The 27,822-nt window shown below is 51.6% G+C and overlaps 1 protein-coding gene across 2 annotated transcripts; it reads right to left on the reverse strand.

Moving 5' to 3' along the window:
* Positions 312-26,589, reverse strand: TRIM3 (tripartite motif containing 3). 2 transcript variants are annotated; one of them, XM_018059467.1, is made up of 12 exons: positions 26,453-26,589; positions 16,881-17,046; positions 10,117-10,348; positions 9,738-9,889; positions 9,364-9,544; positions 8,349-9,081; positions 8,106-8,209; positions 2,849-3,016; positions 2,481-2,649; positions 2,158-2,228; positions 1,011-1,151; positions 312-887 (listed from the first exon to the last, which is right to left on the reverse strand). In XM_018059467.1, exons 2-12 carry the CDS (start codon positions 17,009-17,011, stop codon positions 735-737), a joined length of 2,235 nt encoding a protein of 744 aa, XP_017914956.1. In that variant the 5' UTR covers positions 17,012-17,046; positions 26,453-26,589; the 3' UTR covers positions 312-734. The 2 variants fall into 2 exon arrangements, with proteins under 2 accessions (XP_017914956.1, XP_017914957.1); XM_018059468.1 differs by having other exon boundaries at positions 26,427-26,587.

Raw genomic sequence — 27,822 nt, forward strand, 5'->3', positions numbered from 1 at the left:
TGTCATCTTTGCAACTGTTCTCCCCACAGCTGCTGGTTGTGTTTGGGTAAGGGTCCTTTCTCAGCCCTAGAGCAGAGAACCAAAGACCTTCCTATTTCTGCAGGAGACGTGGGCCTGGGGACAGGCATTTAGAGCTAGCTGAGTTCCAGGGGCTCTGCCTCTCTGCTTTCTTCTCCTGAAGCTTCAAAACATCAGGGCACATTTGGAATCTGGGTCCCCTAACCCAGCTGCTTGCCCCTCTTCTCATCAAGAGCTGGCTGTACCCTCATCTCCCCTTCCAAGCCCCATCCCACAAGAAAGCAACAAAACCATCGTGGTGAACACATTTATTTAATATGGGGGGTGGGGTATTGCTGCCTCTGTCAGTGTGTATAGGGTGGTAGGGAGACAACCAGAGGGACTCTCGCCCTGGAGTAAGAGGCTGTTCTGGCCCCAGGCAGGGGGGTGGGGAGCAGACTGAGGAGATGGGGAGGTGTGTAAGGTGGGGAGGGGAGGGTGAAGCTCTGCACACATCCTTGGGACCATGGTCCAGGCCCACCCAGTCACCAAAGCAAGAACCGAATAAATAAAGTGCAACCGTGGGGGGTTGGGAGGGGGGAGGGAGGGCACCGGGCGCACCCACGCCCACAGCCCACATTCAGTGCTGCCAGGTCTGGCCCACCTCCCGGCCAGACCATCTTGTCCAATCACCCCTATGTCCGTCCCTCCATGAGCCAGGCAGGGCCCCTGTGCAGCTACTGGAGGTAGCGATAGGCCTTAAAGCAGTGGTTGCCGGCGTCGGCCACCACCACGTGGCCATCCGAGGTCAGTGCCAGGCCCTGGGGGCCATACAGTGGCTCTGCAGATGTGTTGATATAGGACAGGAAGGAGCCAGAGCTGTCGAATACCTGGGGAGGGAGTGGAGATCAGGGGGAGAGGTGAGATCAGGCAGATGAGTGGCATTTGGGGAGGGGGGTGCTCGGGGCCCAGAGGGAAACCTCAGCCTCATGCCACCCCTGGGCCTTCCTCACCTGGATGCGGCTGTTGCCCCAGTCGGCCACGATGATGTTCCCATTGGAGTCCACGGCTACCCCTGTGGGAGCGTTGAACTGCCCGTTGCCCTCGCCATGGGAGCCAAACTTGAAGAGGAACTCCCCGTCGGCACTGTACACCTGGCGGAGGAGAGGTCTGGGGGCTGGGGACCCGGCCTCAGGCAGAAGGCAGGGCCTTGGAGGAGGATGGGGTGAAGCCCCAGGGCGGAGGAACCCCGCATCTGCAGCTGTAAACCAGTTTCTTCTCCCTGGACTTCACATCCATGCATCCCACTGCCTACTGGACACCCCTGCTGATGTCCCTTGGGCAGCTCATCTTCCCCGGGAAGGCAGTTCATTCTCCTTCCCAGTGACTGGCAACACCCTGGTGGCCACAAGTCACTCTCAACCCCACCTTCTCCTCTGCTTGACCTCCAGTGAACTACCATAAGCCGCTGAGTCTGTGTCAAATCTGTACCCTATGCATACAGTGCCACTGCAATGGTGCTCAGCTGGATTACCGCAAAAGACTGATCTTCCTGCCTCTAGTCTCACCCCAGCCAGAGTGCTCTAAGACGCACAAGACTGCATCACGTTCCTGCCTGCAATCCTTCAGTGACTCCCCATAACTCTTAGGAACAGAGCAAGCCCCTTCAAGGGAGTGAGCAAGCCTCGCTTCTCACCTGGCACTACTCCCCCATCTTCAAACCTCATCTGAACTACCTGAACTACATGGGAAGAGTTTCCGCCTGCTTGGCTTCTCCTGTCTCCCCGTCTTCTGGTTAATTCCCAGTTGTGCTTCAGGTCATTTTCGGTCTCACCTAAATCAAGGGCTCCTGTGACGCCCTCACCTAGTCTGCCTGCATTCCCGCAGCACAGCATCTGCCACATCAAATTACAATATCCTGGCACCTTTTTCTCAACCCCACTAGACCAAAATCAAGAAGACAGGGAACATATTTGCTTTAACATAGTGATAATTCCCAGCTTCGAGCACAGTTCCTGGGACAATGCAGCCACGTCACAAATGTTTATTGAGCAAAGCAATGATCTCGGGGGAGAAAGCAGGGAGGTGAGGGAGACAGGGGTCTTGTGGAGGAGGAAAGGATGCTGGGACAGTGGCCACGGAGGGAGGGGGGGCACTGACCTTCACTGAATGGTTATGGAAATCCGTCACTACAATCTCATTCTTGTTGTTCACAGCCACAAAATGGGGCCCTGAAAATACAAAATGGGCTCTCTGGCAGTAAGCCGGGAGACTGAGCGGAGCGGGGAAGAGCCTCTGTGATGGCAAAGCTGGGCTGTGAGGAGATGGCGGGGTCTCTGGGATGGTGGAGCTAGGGCACAGTGCAGGGACGGGCTCCCCGAGGGCCACAATATAAGAGAAGGGGTCTTTAGAACTGGGGCACATAGGGGAGTTCTCTGGGGCTGGGGTTTCGGGAACTAGGTCTCCAAATCCTCCTCCAATACCTGCAAAGTGGCGGTCAGTGGCCCCGCGGCCCCCAAAACGGCCCACCAGCTTGCCATTGGGCTGGAAGGTGAAGACGCAGCAGGACTTGTTGTCGACCACAATGATATGTCCGTTCCGGTCTACAGCCACTCCCTTGGGGCCCATGAGGCGGCCGGCTCCTATCTTGGTCTGGAGGAAGGAGTTACCCATTAGGGGCTGCCTGGTGGGGAGAGCAGTCCCAGCCTGGTGCCAAAACAGAACCTTAGGCTGAGGATGGATCAGGCAGTCCAGGCCTTGACCACACCAGGAGGCACTAGAGTGGTCACTGCGGCTGGCCACCGGGGCTGGCCACCAAGGTTGCAGAGTAGAGTGACAGTAGGCCTCTCACCTTGAACTTGCCCTCAGGGGAGAAGATGCTGACCCAACGGTTGTCATAGTCTGCCACGATAATGTCTCCGTTGGTGTCCACAGCCACACCCGTGGGGCGCTGCAGCTGCCCGGGCGAGCGTCCTCGGACCCCGAAGCGGAACTTGAACTGGCCTTCATTGGAGAAAACCTGGAGCAGAGGAGCGAGGGAGGGAGAGGGCAGGAGGGGAGAGACTGTGGGCACAGAGGGAAGGGAGTGGGATCCTGAGGGAGGAGACCCCCCCATTCATTCATCACTCAACCAGCACTTCCTGACATCCTGCTGGGGGCACAGGGCAGAATCAGACATGGCAGACCGTAGGGGACATGCAGCAGGGGTGTGACTGGGATCGTGAGGATGTGAAAGGGGCGAGAGGTGGTCAGGAAAGGCTCCAAGAGTTAACAGCCTCACAAGGATGCCAAGAGATGAGCCAGCGCTGGCGAGTAAAGACAGAGGAGGAAGGTGTTTAAGAGTCAACAGTATGCAAAAGGCACAGAGTTCAATATGTACGCTACTTGAGTCCAGCGTGGGCACTACTATTTGTCCAGTGTGGTTGGACTGCAATGGGCATTTCCGTAAAGGACAGAAGAAGGCTTTATTCTGGATATGATGAGGAGTCACTGAAAAGCTCTGGGCAGGAGAATGAAAAGATAAGATCTGACTCTGTGCTATAATATGAAATATATTTGGTCTTTGTCCCCAGTGCCTGGCACAGAGCTCTTCAAACCCTGAAAGAACTTCCTGATCAGTAGCAGTGTCTTTTGTCATTCACAAGGAGCCCCTTGTGAGTCTATGCTAATGAGGGACTTAGAGTGGGACCCCTGGATAGCTTCAGGATGAGGCTGGTCACCAGAAAGACCATCTGATTAAAGGGTCAGAACTTTCAGCTCTGCCCACCAACCTCTGGGAAGGAGAAGGGGTGGGGAGCACACATTAAGCTCTACAGATCCTCTTGAACAACAAGATTTGATGAGCTTCCGGGTTGGTGCCAGGAAGGTGTGTTCCCCAGTTCCTCAGGGACCAAAGCTCCTATACTAGGAGACCTCACCCTATGTATCTCTTTTCTGGCTGTTCACCTGTATCTTTTATAATACCCTTTACACTAATAAAGGATATGATAAACATAATTAAATGTTTCTCTCAATTCTGTGAGCTGCTGTAGCTAATTATTTGCACCCAAGGAGTGGGATGTAGGAACTTTCAATTTACAGCTGGTGGGTCAGAGTATAGGTGACAACCTGAACTCTCAATTAGCCTCTGAAGAGGGCCATCTTATGGGGTTGAGCCTTTAACCTGTGGGGTGTGATGCCACCTTCAGGCAGTATCAGAATTGAGTTAAATTCACAGGATCGCTGGTCAGTGTCCACTGAGAATTGGAGAATTGCTTAGTGGTGCTGGAAAAAAGCCCATGGGAGCTTTTTAAGAAAGAGCACACTAGGGATTTCCCTGACAGTCCAGTGGTTAAGGTGCTGCGCTTCCACTGCAGGGGGTGAGAGTTTGATCCTTGACTGAAGAACGAAGATCTCTCACACCACATGGCATGGCCAAAAAAAAATTTTTTTAAGGAGTAGTTAAAAAAAAAAGAGCACTCTGGCTGCAGGGAGAAGTCGAGACTGGAAATTGCTGACTAGTCAGAGGTGCTGCAGTGATCCAGGGGTCAACTAATGCTGGCTTGGACCAGGGCACTTACTGCAGGGAAGTAGATGGACTCGAGACATACGGAGGCAGACTCAACAGGACTTGGTAGCAGATAAGAAAGGGTTAGGTGAGGGTCAGGGGAAGGGACAAGGATTAGCCCCTCCAGATGAGGAGGCTGATAAAGTAATCTGGACAGAATAAACCTTTCAACCTCTCGCCCCTGCTTCTACCTCCCCCACCTTAGCAACAGGGTCAGGTCTCCCCATCCTTAAAACACTACTTTAATGCTCCTCTTCTCTATAGCTAAGCCTTCCTGCTTATTCCTCACAGCCAAAACATCTCTCTCTGCCTAAGTCTTTGTTATAACTCTAGGGACACAAGGTAAATTAGAGCCAAGAGCAGCCTCGCAGAACTCAAGTTATAGGCCTTGGCCTTGCTCTTTGATCCAGACTTCTTCTCTCTTTAGTGGACTGAGGTCCCCACACCTGCATCATCCCCATTTTTCAGGCCTGCTGGGATGCTTGAATTGGTCCCAACTATGGACATCACTTCTTCCTGAGATGGACCTTCCATCATGCCCTCCCTGTCTGATCAGAACAGCCTCTGGGTTCTGCCCTGGTCCCGTGCTTGGACATCACTTGCCAGCACAAGAAGATAGGCACTACGGGCTGAGAGGGACGAAAAGGTGCAACCAGACTGGCAGTGAAGCATCTGTGTCCTTCACTCCAAGCAGCTTCGTTTCTATCTCAACACTGAGGCTTTATGGGGGGGGGGGGGTCTTACTCTTCTCATCCTATCCTATCCCACCCCTTACAACTGGCCAACTCCAATTCATCTTCCAGCTCTCAGAATTCCCAGGTCACTTCTTCAGAGAAGCTTTTAATGATCAATTCTACTACCTGAATCAAAATATACATTTAAAGTTAGGTCTCCATAATACACACTTTTTAGCTCTTTTCATAATCACTTCTGTAACTAAATCACTGCTAAGTAGCCTTGTTCCCTTCTAAGGATGTAAGCCCTAGGTGGGGCATGGACTGTGTCTGGTTCGTTTGCTGCTGCTCTGCACCACTGGTATAGCAACTGGTGCACAGCAGACATTCAACAAATGAATGAATCCATCAGCTCACTCCCAGACCAGAATTGGACACCTCTCCTTGGGTACTGCACAGTTATCTCAAACTCACCACACGTGAAAGTGTGAATTCATCAACTTATTCCCAGGCCCGTTCCTGAAAGGCACCACCACCTGCCCAGGGCACCAAGCGCAGCAATTCTTGATCCCTCCCTCTCCTTTGAGATCTGATGACTCATCAAAACCTGTCATATTTACTTACTTATCTCTAGACTCCACCAGTGCCCTAATTTGACCCTTAACATCTCTCTCTTATGCCACAGTAGCAGTAAGCAACTTTAGGACCTGAGTCTACTTGGGTGAGAAACTAAATAAAATAAAACAAGCAAACCAGTGATTCTAGTAAAGAATGAAAAGGGTCATGGCAAAAGGCTCACAATGTGATTAACATTCTGCCTGAAAGAAATGAGGATGCTTTCACAAAAGAGCTGATAAAATTTCTGGACTCAATTAATTACACAAGGATGTAATATAACCAAATCAAACCCTTCATTCAAAAATCACAAAATGTTTTCTCTCCTGTCAGCTGATGGGGATTCAACATAAGGAGATTTGTCTTCGCCGCCACCATAGCCAGCTCCAAAGGAGGAAAAGTTCACGAGGACTCCAGTCCTCATGAACCGAGCAGGGGGTCGCTGTCCATCTGGAAGCCTGGCCCATACCAGACCTGAGGACTCCAGAGTGAAAGCAGCTGAAACCCAGCTTTAGAACTGAGAGCCAGGCTCCTAGCAGCTATGAGGTGGCTGTGTGGGTGGGGGCAGGGGCCAGGAGGATTGCTGCAGGGGAAGTAAGTATTTGGAGCAAGGAGGGGGCTGCACTAGGCCCTCCCTCTTATGTTCCCACCTGGAAACAATGGACAAGCACAGTCCCTTGTTGGGGAGACAAAGTGACATGTATGTCTACCACAGGAGAAGTTTCCCCAACCTCAACTTTTGTGCCCAAAAGCACCCTTGGCATACGGAGGAGGAACCGAGTTGGAAGGTGGAAGGTACGACAGCAGGCCTCACCACCAGCCCTACCCATCCACCTTGCTCCACTCCATGCTGTGCAGGACGGACCCAAATGCCTCCCTGTGCTGACCTGAGCCTCTCCTTTCCACTGTGCTTAGCAACAAGGTGGGAACAAAGGCAGGCTAGACAGGCTGGGGAACACACTCATGCAAGAGTCCCTGGCTCCTTCAGTCTGCTGGGAGGAAAGCAAGGGCCAGGTGGAGCTGAACCTAAGGTGACAGACCTTTGGGAGAGTCATATCTGTGACAGGGGTACCCAGGCAGAGGGTCGGGAAGTTTAAACGTACAGGTGTGAAGTAAGGCTCAAGGACAAGTTTTGCTGTTTGACAAAATGTTTTCAGGAACCAAAAGTTTATAGTAGTTAGAAGCAATCCTGTGCAGTTATCAAAATCAAAATCCCACAGCTTCTGCTCCCTAACCATTTAGAGCATGACCTCAGATACTTCACTCCTAATATAGTCTCCCTCCAGCCCCTCTCTCCAGCTCCCCGAACAGCCTCCTCCAGCACCTTCCCACCTCCTGGCTTTTGTTTACAGCCCCCACCTGGACAATGATCTTGTCAACAACAGCTAAGGTTAGAAGGTTCACTCAGTGTCGAGCACAGTACATTATGTCAGGCAGCCCTCTGAGGTATTCTTTTCCTAATTTTACACATGAGTTAACCAAAGCTCAGAGGGGTCACATGACTTGTCAGTGAGCGGCAGAACTAGGATTCAAGCCCAGGTGTCTGGTTTCAGACCTTTGAACTACGCTGCAGTATCTAGCACCCTGGTGACTGCCATAGGCTCTGCCCACTCCTAGGCTCACTACAAGGAATAGAGAGAGAAAACCACATTTTCTAGCTTTGTGGAGCCCAGAGTGCAGCAGAGACCACATCCTCTTGAGTGGTGGATGCTCCACTCAGGTGCGTGAGGCACTAGGAGGGCCAGGGGCAGAACCACCTATGAAATGCATTATGTCCTAGCCGCTGGAAGGCACTGCTTTCACAAGCTACCCATGTTTGACCGTCTGTCTAGTTAACTGGACATTTGCAGAGACTAGCACAGATATCATACAGGCATGCTGGAAGATAGCAGGGGAGGTGTGGAGCCTGAATCCTGACCACACGGTGGTGAAAAGGGCAGGATGTAAGCCAGCCAAGTGGAGCCTCAGCTGGAGGCAGAGGGAAAGGAAGAATGAGCCAGATCTTTGGGGTCCAGGAGCTGGTCCGGCCTGACCATAGCCTGGGAGGCAGAGGCTGCCAGCTCAGTAAACCCTGGTGCCTAACTGTGAAGTTGCTGGTTACTGTTGTGGCCGGTGAGCTTGGGGTGGCAAGTGGCTGGGTGAGGGGTGGTGCTATGGTTCATTGTTCTTTAAGGAAAGGTACTCTGCAGGGTTTCGCCTTTCCTTCCAGTGATACTCTGTTTCTGAATAGGCTACAGCCTAAGACCTCTACTTGGTGTTAGGGGAGAGCTTACCTGGATACATTGGTTGTTGCTGTCTGCTACCACAATGCGGCCGCTGCTGGCTGCAGACACACCCTGTAAATTGGTGAATTCACCCTTCTCCCTTCCACGACTCCCTGTGGGGAACAGATGGAATGGAAATAGACAAAAATTCACAGAGGTCATTTTGAGCCTCTGGCCCCACCCGTCCTACCCTCTGCCCGCCCCGTCCCGCCCCTTCTGGCTCAGCCCTCGGCCCTGCTGGCCCCGCTGTACCAACTCGGAAGACTAGCTCATCCTCGATGGGGTTGTCCTTCCGTTTGCCGCCTGTGCTGTACATGGAGCTGGGCCTTCGCACAGCCTTCTGGCGCACGTGGCTGCCCGGGCCGCCGGGAGACTTGACGCGGCGCTTGACGTCGTCCGGGGAAGGCGGCAGGTCCCCAGGGCGCAGGGCACGCACGCGGAAGGGGCTGCCGCGCACCGGCTGTCCGTAGAGCAGCACCGAGAGGAGCAGCTCGCCTTCCGTGCGCGCCGTGTACACCAGCTCGTACGTGCCGTTCTTGTGGTCCACCACGGGGACCGGCAGGCGCGCGCCATCCGGGCCTGTGATCTCCGCACGCAGCTCGGCGCTGCCTGTGCGCACCAGCCGCCCGTCCTTGTCTTTGGTGGTGACGGTGAGCGAGGCGGGCTGGCCCACCAGCGCCTGGCGCAAGCCCTCGCCCGTGGCCACTGTCTCGTGTGCAGTGGCACTGGTCGTGAGCAGTGCGCCCAGATTGAGCACCGATCTCCGCAGCCCGTCGACCTCCAGGACTAGCTCCAGCTGTGCGTTCTCGTGGGGCCGCTCCGGGAAGGCCTGCGCCGCCAAAGCCGCCAGCCGCTCACGCATGTGCTTGCGCACCAGCAGCACCTCCGGGGCCGAGCCCAGGCGCAGTGCCTGTTCCGCGAAGCTGCAGCTACTGCCGATGTGTTCCTGACCCTGACGTAGTGTGTCTAGCTGGGTCTGCAACACCTGAGGAGGGGTTCCGGGAGGTTTGGGTGAGCAGACTGGTGTGGTGGGGGGAAGGCTAAGGAGGGGGTGTTTCTTGTGATTCCTGATGAACTTGTACTATGGCATGAAAGAAATACAAGAGGGTGAGTATGGACAAAGGACACAGATGCCCGCAGCACCTACTGACCACTTGAGGAGGTGGAAACCAGAGGCCAGGGGAAGGTGTGCACAGGTGTGGAAAGGCGGGGAAGGCAGCAGGCCGTCTCAGGATGGACAGCGGTGGGAAAGGGCGAGCAGACGCACCTTCTGCTTGGCCCCACAGATGGCCTCCAGGTCGCTGACCAGAGCCTGCTTGCGCTGCTGCAACGCTTGCTCCAGGTCCTCGAAGGCTGAGCTGATCTGGGCCAGAGCCTCTGCCTTGCGCTCCTGCAGCTGCTGGCTGATGCCCCCGACTAAGGCGATAGCTGCAGACAGCTGCGGCAGTCTGGGGAGGGGAAACATCTCATACTGGGGCTGCTTGAGGGTGCCCGCGCCAAGCCATTCCTTCTCCTACCGCTGCCCTGGGCGAATTCCCCTCCCTGCCACCTCCCTGTATCTCCATCCCAGGGCCTCTCTTCTGGCCCTGTGAAAGCACCACCCCAGACGGCCCCACCAGCCCGCCTCCGCCGGGCGCCTACCGGCCGCGCACCGCCTCGAGCTGGCGCTGCAGGGCCGCCTTGTGCTGCTCCACCACGTCGCGCAGCAGCACCGTGCCATGCTCCCGGTGCTCGCCGGCTCGGCACTCCCCGCACATGGCCGTCTCACAGGCCTCACAGTAAAACTCCATCGTCTGGCGGCATAAGGACTCCAGTCAGGCATCCACTAGACACCAGACTTCTTTGTCCCCTCCCCTCCCCCACCTGCCCTCCTTGCCGCTCACCTTCCAGGTGCATCCCCTTGTCTGGACCACTTTCCCCAGAGAAATACCCTCTCACCCACAGCCTCTCAGCCCCCTCCCCCGACCTCTCCTGCCCCTCCACCCCAAGTCCTGGCCTCACTGGGCCTGCTTGGGCCCACCTTGCCTTCATGGTTGGGGCAGGAGAGGGGGCGGCCAGCCACTGCGCTGAGGGGGTGGGGGTCCTCGGGGTCGTGGGCCCCATCAGGTGCCTGCTGCATGGCCTCCATGAGGCTGCTGATGAAGAAGTTGTTCTGCAACGCAGAGACGCCCTGCTCGGGGAGGATGGACGTCTGCCGGCACACTGGACAGGACAGTGTCAGGCTCTGGGCAGGGATGTAGTTCTGGAGGCATCTGGCCAGGGAGGAGGGGGCATCAGAGGAGGGGTGAAGTGGCGTCAGCACGCGCCTCCTCTCACCCGCCATGGGTGCCAGTCCCTCTCCTCTCAGGCGCGCTGTTACAGTCATTTGGAAACCGCTCTGGCTGGCACACGCATCCTGTCCTGCCAGCAGGGGTAAGAGGCCTCCTCTCTCACAGCTGAGCGGGAACACACCGCTGACGCCTCTCAGAAGAGCAGACGTATCCGTATTCCTCAGTGTGTACAAACACAGGTTCACCTTTCACAGGTGTTTACAAACCCTTCCCACAGCAAGTGTGCCACTGCCTGTCCCCACTGCCCTGCCACTAACTCATTAAACATTTACTGACTGCCTACTCTTGCCAAATTTGTGCCAAGCTCTGGGAATACAAAGACAAAGCACAGTGCCTACCTCTAAAATACTTCCAGTTTATAGAGAAAAAAAGTAACAAAATTAGAGTTTGTAGAAGTAAACAGTGTGATGGCTAAAAGCATGGGTCCTGAGGTGAGGCTGCCTGGGTTCAATTGCCAGGTCTGTCACCTATTATGCTATGTGACCCCTGACAAGTTACCTAACTGTTTATGTACTAAGGATCCCTCCTTTGTAAGATGGAGATAGTACAGGCTTCACAAAGTATGGAGGATGAAATGTAAAGTGCTGACAACGCCTCACTCACAGAAAGTGCTATATATTGTAGACTATTAGTATTTGTTGTTGCCCGACTCTTCGTGTCCCCATTGACTGTAGCACACCAGGCTTCTCTGTCCTCCGTTATCTCCCAGAGTTTGCTCAAATTCATGTACAGGTATTAGTATTACGGATCATTAATATAAGGAACACAGGGACTTCCCTGGTGGTCCAGTGGTTAATCCTCGTCACTCTAGGGGGCCAGGGTTCAATCCTGAGTCAGGGAACTAAGACCTCATATACTGCAACTAAACAGGGGCACTACAGCTACTGAGCCCGCATGCTCTAAAGCCTGCACGCCACAACTGGAGAAGCCCATGTGCCAAAGAGCCAGCACAGTCAAAACAAATAAACATAAGGAGCACGGAAGATGTAGTAATAAGGAAATTCACAGAAGGGGCATCTGGCCAAGGGTGGGTGGAGTGGGGAGCCAGGAAGGGCAGAAGAGGAGGTGACATAAGCAAAATCTTCAGGGACGAATAATTGTTTGACCAGAGAAAGCAGGGAGAGGAGGAAGGCGGGGGGGGGGGGGGGGGTCCAGATACAGAAGGTGACCAGAAGCAGCACAGTATGACTAGGACATTATAAGCAGTTTGAGGTGGCTGGAGAGGACTCCAAGGCAAGGAATGGTAAGGGAAGTCTGGAGAGAGAGGCAGGGGCCAGCTCAGGGATGGCTCCTGGGCCACACCAAGGAGCTTAGAAGTTATCCCAACAGCAGGAGGGCGTTGCAGGAGCATGGTAGAGCCAGGTTTACACTTTATCAAGCTCCTCTTCACTCTCTCTGTGTGGAAGGTGACTGTGAATATGATGAGACAGCAGACAAGGGGTGGTAGCATCTTCCTCCTTAGCACCCAGCTACCATTTATTAGGCACCATGTGCCAGGCACTGTACACTTGATGCTTGTTAACAGACTCAGAAAGGTTAAGTGCTCCAAGATAACAAAGCTAGTGAACACGAGATGCAGATCCAAGGTAATGCATGTGCTTATGCAAGATACTCTTGTAATAGTCTGGGCAAGAGGTGAGGAAGACCTGGATTTACGCACTAGCAATGTAGACCAAAGGACAACAGAGGATGAGATGGTTGGATGGTGTCATTGACTCAATGGACATGAGTTTGAGCAAGCTCCGGGAGATGGTAAAGTACAGAAAGCCTGGCATGCTGCAGTCCATGGGGTCGCAAAGAGTCAGACATGACTGAGCAACAGAACAATAACAATGTAGATCAAAATGAAACAAATTGGAGAAGTGTTTAAGAAGTGCAGCCAGTGGGAGGTGTTGTCCGATTAGATACCGGGAGTGAAAGATGAGCCTGGGTTGACTCCCAAGATCCTAGCTTAGACAACTAAGTGGATGGTGGTGCCATTCACCATGATGAGAAACACAGAAAGAGGACTAGTTTACAGGGAGGTTCAGCCTTGGCCTGGTTGAGTTTACAGTAACACTGGGACATCCAGGCAGAGGAGGAGCTGGGGAGAAGGCAGCTGGGGAGAAGGCAGCTGGGGAGAAGACAGGTTAGAGAGGGAGGGAGGCCACCAACATTCAGATGGCTCCTGTAGCCATGGGAGAGGACGTGATCACCAAGTAGGGGATTACAGTGCCAAGAGCAGGACCCAGCAAATACTGAATGAGGAGAGCAAAGAGGAACAGGCAGAGAGACAGAAGGAGAGATGGTGTCAGGGCAGCCTAGTGGAGCAATTCCAGAAGCAGGGAATGAGTAGTCATCAGTGTCAAAAGCGGCTGAGTCAGGCAAGGCAAGGATGGGAAAATGTTGCCAACTGAAGAGTGAATGGGAGGTTGGAAGTTTGAGTAAAAAGGAGGTTGAGGGGTTGGATGGCAGCTGGGAAGGACAGAGGGACAAAGGAGAGCTCTTATCTGTAATGGGAGGCTTGAGCATGTTTATAAATTGACAAGCCAGCAGAGGAGGGAGGGAAGAGACTAGAAGACATGGGACAAGGTCTGGGGATGGGAAAGTGGCTCAGGTTGGCTTGAAGAGGAGGAGTGGATGGATGGAGGGAGGGGGAAATGGAGGTGGCTGTACTTGAGCACCGGGGGCCAAAATTAGGATGCCTAACTTGCCAGGCAAGGTTAGCGGCTGAGAGCAAATGAGTGGGCGAAGGCAGGTCCAGGAGGACAAGGAGGCTAGGATTCAGCGCTGAAGGGAGGAGGAGAGGGGTCTTACTAGAAACAGACTGATAGCAGCTGCGTTTGCATGAGTGCTAAGTCGCTTCCGTTGTGACCGACTGCTTGAGACTCTATGGACCATAGCCTGCTGGGCTCCTCTGTCCACAGAATTCTCCAGGCAAGAATACTGGAGTGAGTTGCAGTGCCCTCCTCCAGGGCATCTTCCCAACCCAGGGACTGAACCTGCGTCTCTTAAGTTTCCTACACCAGCAGGCAGTCTCTACCACTAGAGCCACCGTGTTTGGAGACCACCAAATTGTGGAGGGAAGATCTGACTGGTGCAAAGCTTCCCATATCCTCAATCTCCCCTCTTAATGTTGTCTACACCTCCTGATCTGAATTAACTATCTTATTTATTTAACAAACACTATGTGCCAGGCACAGTTCTAAGTGCTTTACAAATATTAACTTATTGGTGACCTAGTTTCCCCTTCAGTCTTCTAGAGTTGAGGGTGGTTTTGGTCTCATACTCCACATTCCTCGGGGCCAGAAGGTGGGGTTGAGTCCTCCCCACCCCTAACTGGGACACTGCTAAATTCTCCTTCTTCAGCTCCTTGGAAGCTCAGGCCTTCTGTCTACCAACACCCCACCTTGCTGTTGTTTCCATGCTTCCCCAATGGCTGAAGTCTTCCTCCTGGCTCACTCTCTTCTTCTATTACTCCCTTCCCACCCTAACACACACTCCTGCCCTTATTCTCAGTGACTCTGACATCCACAGAGTAACCCACCCACCGTCAAGATTTCTTAGTTCCAGGGACTTCCCTGGTGGTCTACCAGTTATAACTTTGCATTCCCAACGTAGGGAGCATGAGTTCAATCCCTGGTCAGAGAACTAAGATCAAACATTTATGCAAGATGTGAGGGGGAAAAAAAAAAAAAAAAGATTTCTTAGTTCCTAAGCCTCTTTACCCCCTTACCCCCAGGATTTTTTCCTCTACTTAACCTCAGCTATCTACTCCCATGTTTCTAGTCCCACCAATGGCATCAACTCTGAAGTCTGTATTTCAACCATTCCGTTTAGTTTCCCCTGTAGCTCTCTTCCAAGTTCGCTGAATCTGGGGTTTACCCTGCAGAATACCTTTGAACTCATCAAGAACCCCATCCTATGTGTTGCTCATGCTTGGCTTATGAAGGCTTCCTAACTGGTTTCTGGTTTCCACTCTTGCTTCTGTAGAACCCACTCTTCCACAGCAGCCAGAATGAGCTTTGCAAAACCCAATTTATGTCACATTATTTCCCCGCTAAAGACAATCCTCCAGGGTTTCCCACTGCATTTAGAACAAACTTCAAACACTTTCCTAAAACCGCCAAGCTCCCCCATGAACTGTTCTGACTCTTTCCAACCTCACTTCACCCTACTTTCCTCCTTACTCATGCACGATGGCTTCTCCTCTGGTCTCTGAACATGCCCCAGTTACTCCTTCCTTAAGGCTTTTGCATGAAATAGTGCAAAGATGATCCCCATGCCTGGAACAATCTGCACATGCCTGTTTCCTTCTCATCCTCAGGTCTTAGATCAAATGTCACTTCCTTGGGAAAGCCTTCCCTGATGAATCTCTGTACACTAGCCCCTAGCCCAACCACCCTCACCTGCTCCCTATTTATTTTCTGGAAAACAGTCCAAACTGTGACTCTCTTGTTTATTTGCTCACCTACTGTCCATCACTTCTCACTAGAGCATAAGTCTTTGAGAGCAGGGACCAAGGGATAAGTGAATGAGTGGCAGTTGGGAGAGAAGGCTCTGCAGTCAAATCTGGATTCAGACCTTGACTATTTAACTTGCTGCAGAGCCTTGGAAATATTTCTTAATTACTTAATGACTCTGAACCCTAGTTTCCTCTTCTCTAAAAATGGGGATAATAAAGTATCTGTTGGAAGGATTAAGTAAATCAATACATGTAAATCACTTAGCCAGTCCCTGGCAAATAGTGAGCAATCAATACATGGTAGCTATTGTTATCATTTCTCAGGCACTGATTTTTTTCCAGGAGTGCTCAGTGATCTGGGTGTAGGAGAAGGTGTGGAGACATCTAATTACAGCTCAGATCCAGGATTGGGCTTCTGCCCCATGGGTTTGGAAGAGGACAAAGGTATATGGTCTGCATAGGATTCAGAATGGGTAGGAAAGACAGGGAGTCCAGGAAGGAGCAGGTGATTGGGAGAACAGGGAGTCGTCAAGGGCATTAGACATCTACATCCAGTCAAAGTTGGTATACTGAAAGTGGCATGATGGAGCCCAGAGTGGGATGCTGGAGCTTGTGGCCACAGAAGAAGTGGCATTATTTTGGGTGATGGCAAGATTCAGGGTGTCTTTGGGAGGGTGTCTGACTGAAGTGGTATGGAGGGCATCCCTGGAGAAACAGTCAAGAACTAAGGGGCATAGGTAGGTAGAGAAGTCAGCCAGGCTGATGTAAGAATAGACAAAAGGCTGAGACTGTTTCCAGCTGATGAAGCGGAGAGACAGCAGTAGAGCTGGAACCTGAAAGAGCAGGGCTGGAAGGGAAGAGCGTCGCTAGGGCAGAGCCGGGTTCAGCGAAGGGGTTGGTGGGGCGGGGTGGAGGCAACGGTGACAAGACCCAGGGATCTGGTAACTCACTGCAGAGCAATAAGGGATGAGGCTGGAGAGGGAATACTGTCAAAACACAGATGTGATCATGCATGAAACGCTTCAAAGGCTTCACGTGGCTCTCAGGCTAAGAACAAAATTCCCCAAGAGGTCCGCAAAGCCCCTCTTGGTCTGAGCTCCAGCTCTGTCCCAGGCCACTCGCAACTGCACTCGCTATGCTCCAGCCTCGCCAGGCTTCCTCTAGGGCCTCTCACCCAATGCAGTTATTCACGCCACGTGGCCTCCTCGTGTTCTGCTTTCTGCCGGAAGGCTCTGACCACTCCCTTCACTCAGTTAACTCCCATCCAGCCTCTGGATCAGACCTCAGGGAAGCCTTCTCTGATTCTCTAATTCTAACAGATCCCATCTCAGCACTTTATTTGCAGCACTCATTCAGGGTGCAATATTACATTTATCTGTATCAATATTACATTTATCTGCAATATTACATTTATATCTGTAGTCCGGCTGTATGATGATTTGATTACTATCTTCCTCCTTCACTATACTGTCAGCCCTTCAAGAGCAAGGATCATATCTGTTTTTGCTTATCACTGCTTGCCCAGCACCTGGGACAGGTCTGGTTCGTAGTAGTTGTTCGATAAATAAATATTTGTTGAGTGAATGAATAATAGATAGAAGCCCAGAGGCTGGGAGGAGTTGCCTTTCACTCAGTGCCTCAGGACGACAATGAGGATGAGCAGGGAGGATAGACCTAGCTTTGAACACGCTCCCACTGGTCAGAAATTTCTGGTGCCAGAGCTGGTTGAGAGCCTCAGTTCTGTTTGATTTCTCTGGTGATGTCGAAGGCTGCCTCAGGGTTTGGGCAGGGGCACAGAAGGCCCTGTTCTAGGCAGGAGGCGCAGCCCAGTGTTAGGAAACCACTGGTCCTCTCACAGGCCCAAACCTTCATCTCCTGTAGGTCGGGGTTCATCTGCTCCCCTCCACGTGTGCACACATCTCCCTCACCTCTTACAGGTTTACACACACCATTCCTTTCTCCAGAGGGCCTGCAAGGTCCTCATCCCTCCCCGGTACACACCCCCCTCACCTTTCACAGAAGGTGTGCAGACAAGGCAGGACTTTGGGGCACCGGTACCGATCCAGGCAGATGCTGCACACCAGGAACTGCTTGTCCATCGGCTGGACCTCCGGGCCAGGGCTGTCTTCCCTTTTCGCCATGGTGCCCACGGATGGCTCCTGCCACGCACACCAGCCTGTACCCAGAGAGATGGTCAGTACCAGAGAAGCCAGCACTCCCTTCCTCCAAGTGATCCCCACCACTCATAGTCCCTGAAAAGCACTAGCCCCTGCCAGGAATGGAGCAAGGTGAAGTAGGTGGACTGGGGGCCCTCTGAGCCTGCTGCTCTGGACAAAAGCACAGGCATCAGGTTAGACTGGACTTCAAACCCAGCTCAGCCTCTTCCCAGCTATGTGACCTTGGACAATTCATATATCCTCTTTGTGCTTCAGTTTCCATAATTTGCACTTATGGGAATACTAATCCCTACCTGAAATGGTTGTTTTGAGGATTCCCACTTGTGTTCGTCAAGTGCAGTCAAGTGCACAGTACAGGGATGTCCACTTTCACTGACACACCCACCCTTTATCTCCTTTTGCCTCCCCTAAACCCTCCCTCAGGAGGCTTTTCTGATAGAGTGTCTCTCCTCTGGTGACCTACAGCCCTTTTAGCAGTTCTCTGACCCACCTCCCAGCACAACTGCCCAGGGTCGCATTCTCCTCCACATCCAATCAGTATCCAGGTCTCATGGATTCTGCCTCCCAAATATCTTATCCCCTTTACTCCAAATGCACAGATACCACCCTCAATTCATGCTGCCGCCAGTTCTCTCCAACGATACAGCAACAACCTAACCAGTGTCCTTGTCTCCTTGCCTGTTTGTCATCAATGCCCCTAGCAGCCAGAATGAAGCTTCTAAACACAGATTCCATCTAGCCACTAACTCCCTGTTTAAATTCTTTCAATGGCTCTCCATTGTCCAGAGGACAAAGTCCAAACTCCTTAAATTGGCCAACAAGGCTTAGCTTTGTCTGGCCCATACCTCCCTCTACAACCTCACATCTCATGATTCTGTGAGCAGTCACACTGGTTTCTTTTCAGTTCCTGGAAAACTCCTTGTTCTCTTTTGCGCAGTCACACATTCTGTTCCCTCTGCCTGAGATCCTCTTCTAACCCCTACTTTGTCTGACTAATTTCTCGCTTATCTTTCAGGTCTGCGCATAAATGTCACTTCCTCCAGAAGGCCTTCCCTGAGGCCTTTCCTGAGGTCTGGATGAGGTGCTCCACCTTTGCATCATTCTGCACCCTGTATTTCTTCCATCCTGGCCCTTATACACTACACTGTAATTTTCTTGTTGTTTCTTGGTTTCTTCCACTCTATGCAGAGTTCTTGAAGAGAGATATTATATTTTATTCATTTTTAATCCTAGCACTTAGCACAGAGTCTGATATAAGGATTGGTTTGTATTTATTGAAGAAATTCAGTAATTCAATAACTATTAAGTGCCTACTTTGTACAGGCACTGGGGATAGAGTGATACACAGAACAGATATGGTCACTGTCCTTGTGGTGGAGAGGTGGTGACAGATATTTGAAAAGTAAATAAATGAATATATATATATATAATTACAAATTTGGGGAAGGGAGTGCTGTACAGAAGAAAGGGTGCTATGAGAAAGTTATGAGGTTTCAGTTGGGTGATTGAGGAAGGCCTTTCCAAGCAGGTGACTTTTAAGCAGAGCTTTGAGGGGCTAGAAGGTAAATGGCAGGGTTCTAAAAGAGATGGGAATACCAGACCACCTAACCTGCCTCTTGAGAAATCTGTATGCAGGTCAGGAAGCAACAGTTAGAACTGGACATGGAACAACAGACTGGTTCCAAATAGGAAAAGGAGTACGTCAAAGCTGTATATTGTCACCCTGCTTATTTAACTTATATGCAGAGTACATCATGAGAAATGCTGGACTGGAAGAAACACAAGCTGGAATCAAGATTGCTGGGAGAAATATCAATCACCTCAGATATGCAGATGACACCACCCTTATGGCAGAAAATGAAGAGGAGCTAAAAAGCCTCTTGATGAAAGTGAAAGAGGAGAGTGAAAAAGTTGGCCTAAAGCTCAACATTCAGAAAACAAAGATCATGGCTTCCGGTCCCATCACTTCATGGGAAATAGATGGGGAAACAGTGTCAGACTTTATTTTTTGGGGGCTCCAGAATCACTGCAGATGGTGACTGCAGCCATGAAATTAAAAGACACTTACTCCTTGGAAGAAAAGTTATGACCAACCTAGATAGTATATTCAAAAGCAGAGACATTACTTTGTCGACTAAAGTCCGTCTAGTCAAGGCTATGGTTTTTCCTGTGGTCATTTATGGATGTGAGGGTTGGACTCTGAAGAAGGCTGAGCACCGCAGAATTGATGCTTTTGAACTGTGGTGTTGGAGAAGACTCTTGAGAGTCCCTTGGACTGCAAGGAGATCCAACCAGTCCATTCTGAAGGAGATCAACCCTGGGATTTCTTTGGAAGGAATGATGCTAAAGCTGAAACTCCACTACTTTGGCCACCTCATGAGAAGAGCTGACTCATTGGAAAAGACTCTGATGCTGGGAGGGATTGGGGGCAGGAGGAGAAGGGGACAACAGAGGATGAGATGGCTGGATGGTATCACTGACTCAATGGACGTGAGTCTGAGTGAACTCCGGGCGATGGTGATGGACAGCGAGGCCTGGCGTGCTACGATTCATGGGGTCGCAAAGAGTTGGACACGACTGAGTGACTAAACTGAACTGAACTGAACTGAGGGTAGAAGCATTAGGGAGTGAGGGAGGGGATTTATTCCAGGCTGAAGGAACAACATGAAGGAAAGCTCTTAGGCAAAAAGGTCATTGAGAACCCGAAAGGACCACATGGTTAAAACAAAGGAATAAAAGACTGGAGGTAACTCTGGGAATGAGATGACAAAGGACCTTGATGTTAAGAATCTGGGTTTTATCCCAAATTGGGAGGGAAATGATGCAATTTATAAAAATAAAAATAAACTAAAAAGCTATTCTGGTGGCTACGAGGATTGAAGAAGAGCCAGGTGGAAGCAGGAAGACCCCTTGGGAGGCTACCCCAGTTCTTTAGGTAGGCTGATGCTGGGTATTAGCAGTGTGTTAGTTGCTCAATCATGTCTGACTCTTTGTGACCTCATGAACTGTAGCTCTCCAGGCTCCTCCATCCATAGGATTTTCCAGGCAAGAATACTGGAATGGGTTGCCATTTCCTTCTCTAGGGGATCTTCCTGACCCAGGGATCGAACCCAGGTCTCCCAGTTTGCAGGCAGACTTTTTACCATCTGAGCCACCAGCCTATAAGGAAAAAGGTGGACTGAGCTGAGAAATAACCATAAAGGTTGAGTTAAAAGGATATCATGACTGACCAGATGTGGAGGGGAAAGGAATAAGGCAATAAGGACTCACAGGTTTCTCCCCTGAACAGATGGTGGACTGTGCCCAGAGACAGTGAAGCTGAGGAACTGATTTGGGCTGTTCCATTTTAGCCACGTTATGTCTGAGATGTGATAACCAAGGTAGAGTTGTCAAGTAAGGAACAGAATATAGGAGCTCAAGGGAGAGGTCTGGACTGGTTTTGGACTTGGAAGCACTGGCATATTAATGATACTTAAGGCAATGGTGGGGCTTCCCAGGTGGCTCAGTGGGCATAGAATCTGCCTGCAACTCAGGAAATACCAGAGACTCGGGTTTGATCCCTGGGTTGGGAAGATCCCCTGGGGAAGGGCATGGCAACCCACTCCAGTATTCTTTCCTGGAGAATCCCATGGAGAGAGGAGCCTGGCGGGCTACAGTCCACAGGGTCGCAGAGAGTCAGACACAACTGAGCGACTGAGCATGCACGCACGCACGGCAATGATAATGGACAGGACCGTCTAGAGACAGAGAGTGAAGAGTGAAGGAGAACCCAGAGGGATGGGAGGAAGACCAAGAGTGTATGCTGCTGCTGCTGCTGCTACTACGTCACTTCAGTCAAGTCTGACTCTGTGCAGCCCCACAGACGGCAGCCCACCAGGCTCTTCCGTCCATGGGATTTTCCAGGCAAGAGTACTGGAGTGGGTTGCAAGAGTGTATGGGATCAAGGAAATCCAGGAAAGAGACTGACTCAAGAAAGAAGGAGCAGTGAAAGAAGATAAAGACTGAGGATATCCTACAGATTTGGATGTGGTGGAACGGAAGGGGCAGAAGCCAAGTCAGAGTGATGGAAGGATGACTGGAGATGAAGAAAGTAACGCAGTGGATGTAAACCATTTAAGAGAGAAACGTGGCCATGAAAGGAGGCAGAAAGATAATCAGACTACTTCAAGACAGGCAGTGACGAGGAGCAGGCCATCCCTCTCTGTGCCCAGCTCAATGCAGCATGGGCCTCTCCAAGACAATGAGTGACTGCAGAATGAAGGGATGCAATGGGCCAGTCCAGAGCCCTCTCCAGGTTTGTGGAGGGGCAGGAGAGAGGCTTGGCTGCATGTGTCTCAGTTTATGTGAAGGTGGGCATGGGCAGGGTGGAAGGCATCCCTGTGAGCATCCTCCCCTGATGTGGGCACTGGGATTCTGAGGTTCCTTCTCCAGAAATGATGGGTTCTGAATCTGGAGACTTAATACAAAGACAGCAACCCAGCAGGAAGAGGACAGATTGAGGGTTGGCGGAAGGAACAGGAGGCCAGGGCCAAGCTGATGCTTCTGTTTGGCAAAGGGGAGGACTGGGAGGAAGAGTAGGAGTGGTCCACCCGGCCCTTCTCTGGCAGCTGGAAGTCAGGCTCCACCTCCCTCCATGCCCAAGGGGCTCTCCCAGCCTGTCACACAGAGGCGGGGATTGGGCTCCATCCAGGCACTGTCAGCTCCTCCCTCCCTTCCCCTTCCTGCTTCAGTTCCCCACCCAGACGTGCTGGGCACGCAGCCATTTAGGTCACACCCACTCCCCAACCCCCCCATCCCCCGCCCTGGCCTAAATCACTAGGCTCCCTTCCTCTCCTGGGCTTCTGCTCCCACCACTCCCATCTCACTGCCCCCAGGGTCCTATAGGCCATGGTTTAAATGAACTGTTTATCGCAGCAGACACTCGGAAGATCTTGAACTCAGAGCTGAGATTTCACCCTGCTTCCTCAGGCTGCCTACTGCCATCTCTGCATCCCTTATCCTTCCCATCTTTTAATTGAGGTTCTAAAGGTTTCCTCTTTCAGCATTCATTCAGCACCTCTGCTAGGTCTGGGGATACAAAGAAATAGTCACAGCTTAGCCTTCATGGATTCCACAATCTAATAAATAAGAGTAGGTAGCCATTCCTTTCTCCAGGGGATCTTCCCAACCCAGGGATGGAACCCAGGTCTCCAGCATTGCAGGTGGATTCTTTACCGTCTGAACCTCCAGGGAAACCCAATAAATAGATTACTGCAGTGCAATATGGTGGGGGCTATGATGGGGAAGGACAGATTACTGAGTCACCTAACCTAGATCCTGGGCAGGGGAAGAGGGTACTAAAGGTTGGAGGTCAAGGGAATTCTCCAGAAGAAAAGGCCATTCAAGAGCTCCAGGATGGGTAAGAGTTACAGAGAGCATGCCTTTTGCAACAGGAGACTGAATCAAACACTGTGACAGGGGAGGGCTAAGAAATGAGATAGAGTGGTTAGCAGCAGTTAGATCACAATGTTTTGTTGGTCTTATTAAGGAATTTAGACTTTACCCTACACTGGTAGGGGGGTAAGCCTTTATCCAAAACCTTTTAGGGGCAGGGTGGGAAGGTGGAGAGGGTTTAAGGGCAGGGTGAGGGAGAGAATAGAGTAAATTTTTGACTGCAGTGTGGAAAAAAGATGAAGGGTGTCACAAGTAGAACATTAAGAGACTGCCATGATATTCTAGAGGAGACATGAGAGTGACCTTGGTTAGCAGAGTAGCAAAGGGGAGGGGACAGAAGTGGATTTCCTAGCAAGAAATCACAAAACTTGGTGACCAGTTATTAGATATGAAGAATAGAGGGAGAATAAAGAATTAGAGATGATTCATAGTTTTCTAGCTTGAAAACTCTGAAAGACAAGCAGTTTGAATGGGAGGGTGACAGGCTCAGTGTTTAGTAAAAGGAATCTGAGGTGCCTACAGGACTTTCAAGTGGAGAGATCCAGCTGGCAATTGGAAAGATAAGCTGGAGCCTAGGAGAGAGGTCTGGTCTGGAGATAATGAATTTGGAGTCCTTGGTGTACACATGGTGCCTGAAGCCATCGAAGTGGATGACATCATCCAGAGAGGTATAAGATGAGAAAGGAGAGCCTGTGACTGTGCCCCAAGGAACTTCAACATTTAAGGAAGCAAAGCCTACAAACAAGCTGAAAAGATGTAGCCAAGGAGGCAGGAAAATCAGGAAAGATACCCTGAAAGCAAAGGGAGAAGACAGATTCATGGATAAGAGAACAGTCTTCACTATGAAATGCTGCAAAGAGTTCCCATGATCTAAAGCTCTAAAAGAGCTGATATTAGCCCCAGGGAGTGTGGTTTCTAAGGGCTGAGGAAAGGAAGCCAGATCCAGGGGGCTGAAGAGGAAGTTGATTGTGAGCAAATGAAGACAGCCAGTGCTGATTCCACTAGATCTCTGACATCTGCAAAGGATCTATTCCAAGGCTTTTCAGTTTCTCCAAATTCTCAAGCAGCATCTAATTTCCTCCAGGACTTCCCCCTACAACCTCACGGGAGTCCCAGTATACATTACTTACACAGCTGTGAGTAAAGGTGGGTGACCAAGGCATTGTTAAACAGTGGTTGCAAGAAGCCAGTTAGGTTCACTCACTTCTGAAAATGACTTTCTCCTGTTCACTAGCCTCCAAGTGTACTCGATCATTTGAAGCCTCAGCAAAAGGACAAATGCTGCAGCTTACTGTCTCTGGGGTTTCTCTGGAACAGTTGAAACCTCGGAGGAGGTAAAATCCTCAAAGCCAAGGAACCCTTGCAGTAAGACTGGCAAGGAAGGAAAGTGATGAAATTTGCAGTACCACTCTCCTCGCCCCCTACTGCTAGACTGAGTAGGTGAAGGAACCATTCAATCACCTGATCAACCTATCAAGCAATCAAATTTCCTGGGCACTCTGGACAAGGCCCTTAAAACAGTTACTGGAGACGCAATGCTGAAACAGACACACTCCCTGTCCTTTACAAGTTCTCAGACTAGGGTGGGAATCAGACTCGTAAATATATAGCCTACAATGTGATAAGTGTCATGATATTAACATATGCAAACTACAGTGGCAGCAAAGAGGAGGAAGTACCTAACTCTGAAGGTAGAGGAGGAAAATAAAGAAAACTTGCAGAAGAAGGGATAATATGAACTGGATCTTGGGGGACAAATAGGATAAGTACATTGGGAAAACAGTGGGTCAAGGAACAGAAGCATGAAATATTAAGAAACATGGACCAGTTGGGCAAGACAGCAAGACTCAAAAAGGCAGTGGCTGTACTTGATGTTATCATGACCCACTTGATGTCAGTTCTCTACTTGCCTCTCTGGCTGCTCCTTCACTGTCCATTCTTTATCTGTCTAGTTCCTCAGGGCTTTGTTCTAGGGCCTTTTCTCCCCTCACTTTCATACTCTGGGAGATCTCACCATCTCCCATGGTTTCAGTTACCGTCCACTTGCTAATGACTCCCAAAGTCTTATCTCCTATGCAGAAAACTTTCTTGAACCCAGACCTAAATATCTAGCTGTATCTAGGACATCTGAACAGGGATGATGCTAGAGACTAGTCTAAAACTGACTTCACTTTCCCCTAACCTATTCATCTTGCTGCATCTCTCATCTCAATAAAAGCTACCACCATCCATCTAGCTCCGTCAGCCAGAATCCTGGCAGTCTTCTCAATTCCTTCTCATCCTTCAATTTTCAGATATAGGCTATGACTATATCCTTGCTTCTGTTCCTAAAATGTGTCTTGGTTAAAGGTCAGGAGATTCAGGAGCTAGTCCTGACTCTCACTAACCTCACTAATGCAAGGTAAGACTCTGGACAAGTTCCTATTCCATCCCCTTACTTGCAAATTGTGTGTGTGTGGCATATCTTTCTCTTCCCCAGATCTGAGATTCCCAAGGTTCTCTGTCCAGCCAAAGGTCTCTACAGATTGTAATATGTGTCCATGATCAAATTCAACCTTGTACAACCTTGAGTATTTGATTTCTGGTTTTCACAGCAAGGCTAGGTGTGTTAGACAGTGGTTGTAGTTGTCTATCTCTCTTGCTGAGTTGAGGGCAACAATGACCCTCCTTCTGAACACCCTCTACCCTAGCCTAGCAAAATGATTTTGCTCTGTTTTCCTGAACACAAATACTATACAAACTATGGGCCTTTGCTCAGGCTCTTCTCTCAGCAAGAATGCCATTGTCCCCTGAGTGGCTGAGGCAGCACCTGGCACACAGAGGTGCTCAGTATATGTTGGTGACAAGAGAGCCATGTTTAAATCACTGCAGTTCCCTCTCACCAGACAGAATCAAAGGCAATAACAAGACAAGGGAATGAAGTTCCAAGGAAAAAGACCTCCACTCAACATAAAGAAGCTTCCCATAGCAGAAGGTAGTAAGTGCTCTGTCACTGGAGGCATGCAAGCCAAGCGAGGCAGGGCACCTGTCAGGCCTGCAGCTGATTCCAATTCTGCACCAAATCACAGCCCTGCTTAGGGGATGAATGGGCACTGATGAACTGGACAGACAGGCAGGGAGAGACCTGTGAAAAAGACGTCTGCACCTGCTCCAACCTCCCAGATCTCATCTTCCTCCAGGGGCCAGTCCTCATTTATGCTTTCCACATCAGAGACCCTCGCACAGCAACAAGCCCAGGACCGGCCTTTAGCGGACTGACCTCCCTGGGGTGCAGCCTGCCCCTCCAACCTGCAACCATCTGTCCCTGCAGGATTGCAGCCCATGATCTGAAGCCAAGTCCAGAAGGGAGGAGGCCAGAATCAGGGAGGAGCCTGGGGTCCTCCAGGCGGGGCCCTGGCTGCATGGGAAACAGAAGAGTCCTTTCCTACAAGAAACAGCCTCCGGATGAGGCTGCCCGTCCTGAGGCCAGGGCTAGAGGAGGAAAGGGTGTCCTCTATACCCGCCGATGGGCCTCTAGGTGCCTGAGGACGGAGAGGGTAGCAAGGGGTGGAAGTGTCTGCACCAGGGAGAAAGGAACCCTCAGACAAGCTGGGCCACTAGATTCCAGAGTCCCACTCAGCAACCCCACCCGCGCCCCCACCCCCCATCATCCTCGGCCGCACTGTTCGACACCCTCCGCCAACATACACAAGCTCCCAAACCCTGCGCTCTTCCAAGGAACCATCACCCATCCACCCGCGCCTCCCCCCTCAAACATGGACCTCACGTGAGCAGCCACAGCCCGAAGAATCCCCCCACGGCTCTCACGGACAGGGACACGCCTCACGTGGACAGAGACAAGCACAGCTTTTGAAAAGCATCTATGCCCCCACCCACAGCCACTCGGACAGACACATCGCCGCTCCGACCCAGACCGGGACCCAGGCAGACAGGAACACAAACGCACCCCTGGGGGCCGCCAGTCGCACTCACCGCGGCCAGGCAGGATGGGAGGGCCGAGACCAGGACTGCGGCCACTCCGAGGGGCCCGCGGCGCTGCCCCTGCTGCCAGCGCCCGTCCGCCCGGCCGTGCCCGCGGCGCCGCCCCACGTCCCGCGCCTCCGCCAGTCCCCGCGCCGGCGCCGCCGCCGGACCCGCCGCACAGGCCGGAGGGAGGGGCCGGGGCGGGGCTGCGGACCAGCCGGGGGAGGGGTCGGCTGGGAGACCGAAGACCCACCCACGCCCCGCCCGCCGCCGCGGAGGCCCCGCCCGCCCCTATCCCACCCGCTCAGATCCTCCGACTCCCCTGAGGCTCTTGCAGGAGGTGCCTCTGCGGTCGGGCTGGGCAAACCTTGGGCCAGATTCCGGATCCCGGATCCCGGATCCTCCATCCCCGCCAGCTGCCTCTGACTCCCGACGGTTCCAGGAAAGGGCAGCGTAGTCGGTCTCAGGGACTGCACGGACGCTTCATTACGAAAAGGCGTCTGGGCAGCAGGGTTTTCGGACTCTGGAAAGCGGGTAAGGGCTGCCTCCTGGAGGTGCCCTTCCAGGCTGTCTTGGGGGGCTCCTACGGACTATGCTCGTGTGGTCTCTGCTGAGCGGGGGGGACAGGGATCGCCTGTGCCTCGGTGCGGATCTCTCGGCGACGGAAGAGCCCCAGAGTGGAAGGGCAGTACCCAGAGCTCTGGGAGAAGGGGCTGACGGCCGAGAAAGATGGGGCTTGATTTGGCTCAAGGTGCCTGGCTCTCCCTCAGGAGCCCCCTCGCGAGGAAATTATGGTTCAGACCATCTAGCGACTCCCTTCCACCATCCAAGACCAGAGCGATTCTCAGAATCATCACATTGTGGAAAACCAGTCCCGGTGGAAAATAATAAAAAGTGTTAACTGTTAGCAGGGACAGCTTATGTGCCAGACACATAACGCATCACCTTAAATATATGATCTTCTGTAATACTTATCCTCTTAATAGGTAGCTTCTTTCATTAGCCGTGTTTTGCAACGGAAAGAACTGAGGGCCCTCGGCTCCGCAGACAGTAACCCTGTTCACTCAGGTAGAAAGGGCTGGAAACAGGGTTTGAGTTCTGCTTGTAGGTCTTGGCTCCAGTCACTTGGAGCCTCAGAACGTTTCATGTTGAAGTATCCCAGTGACCCATAAACTGGGGGTCCTGTATGTGGACCACCCCTCAATAATCAAACTTGTCAGATAACTGCACCTTTCGAGGTAGAGGACAATGCTGAATTCTGGAGCATTCCTTGGCCAAGGGATCTAGGGCAATGGCACCTGGACCCTCACTAAACGAAAATGCTGTTAGGGAGCTTTCTTGCAACACACAAGGTTCAGGTTTGGGCTCAACATCTGGGT

This window comes from Capra hircus, chromosome 15 (genome assembly GCF_001704415.2).
Source record: "Capra hircus breed San Clemente chromosome 15, ASM170441v1, whole genome shotgun sequence".
Taxonomy (NCBI): domain Eukaryota; kingdom Metazoa; phylum Chordata; class Mammalia; order Artiodactyla; family Bovidae; genus Capra; species Capra hircus.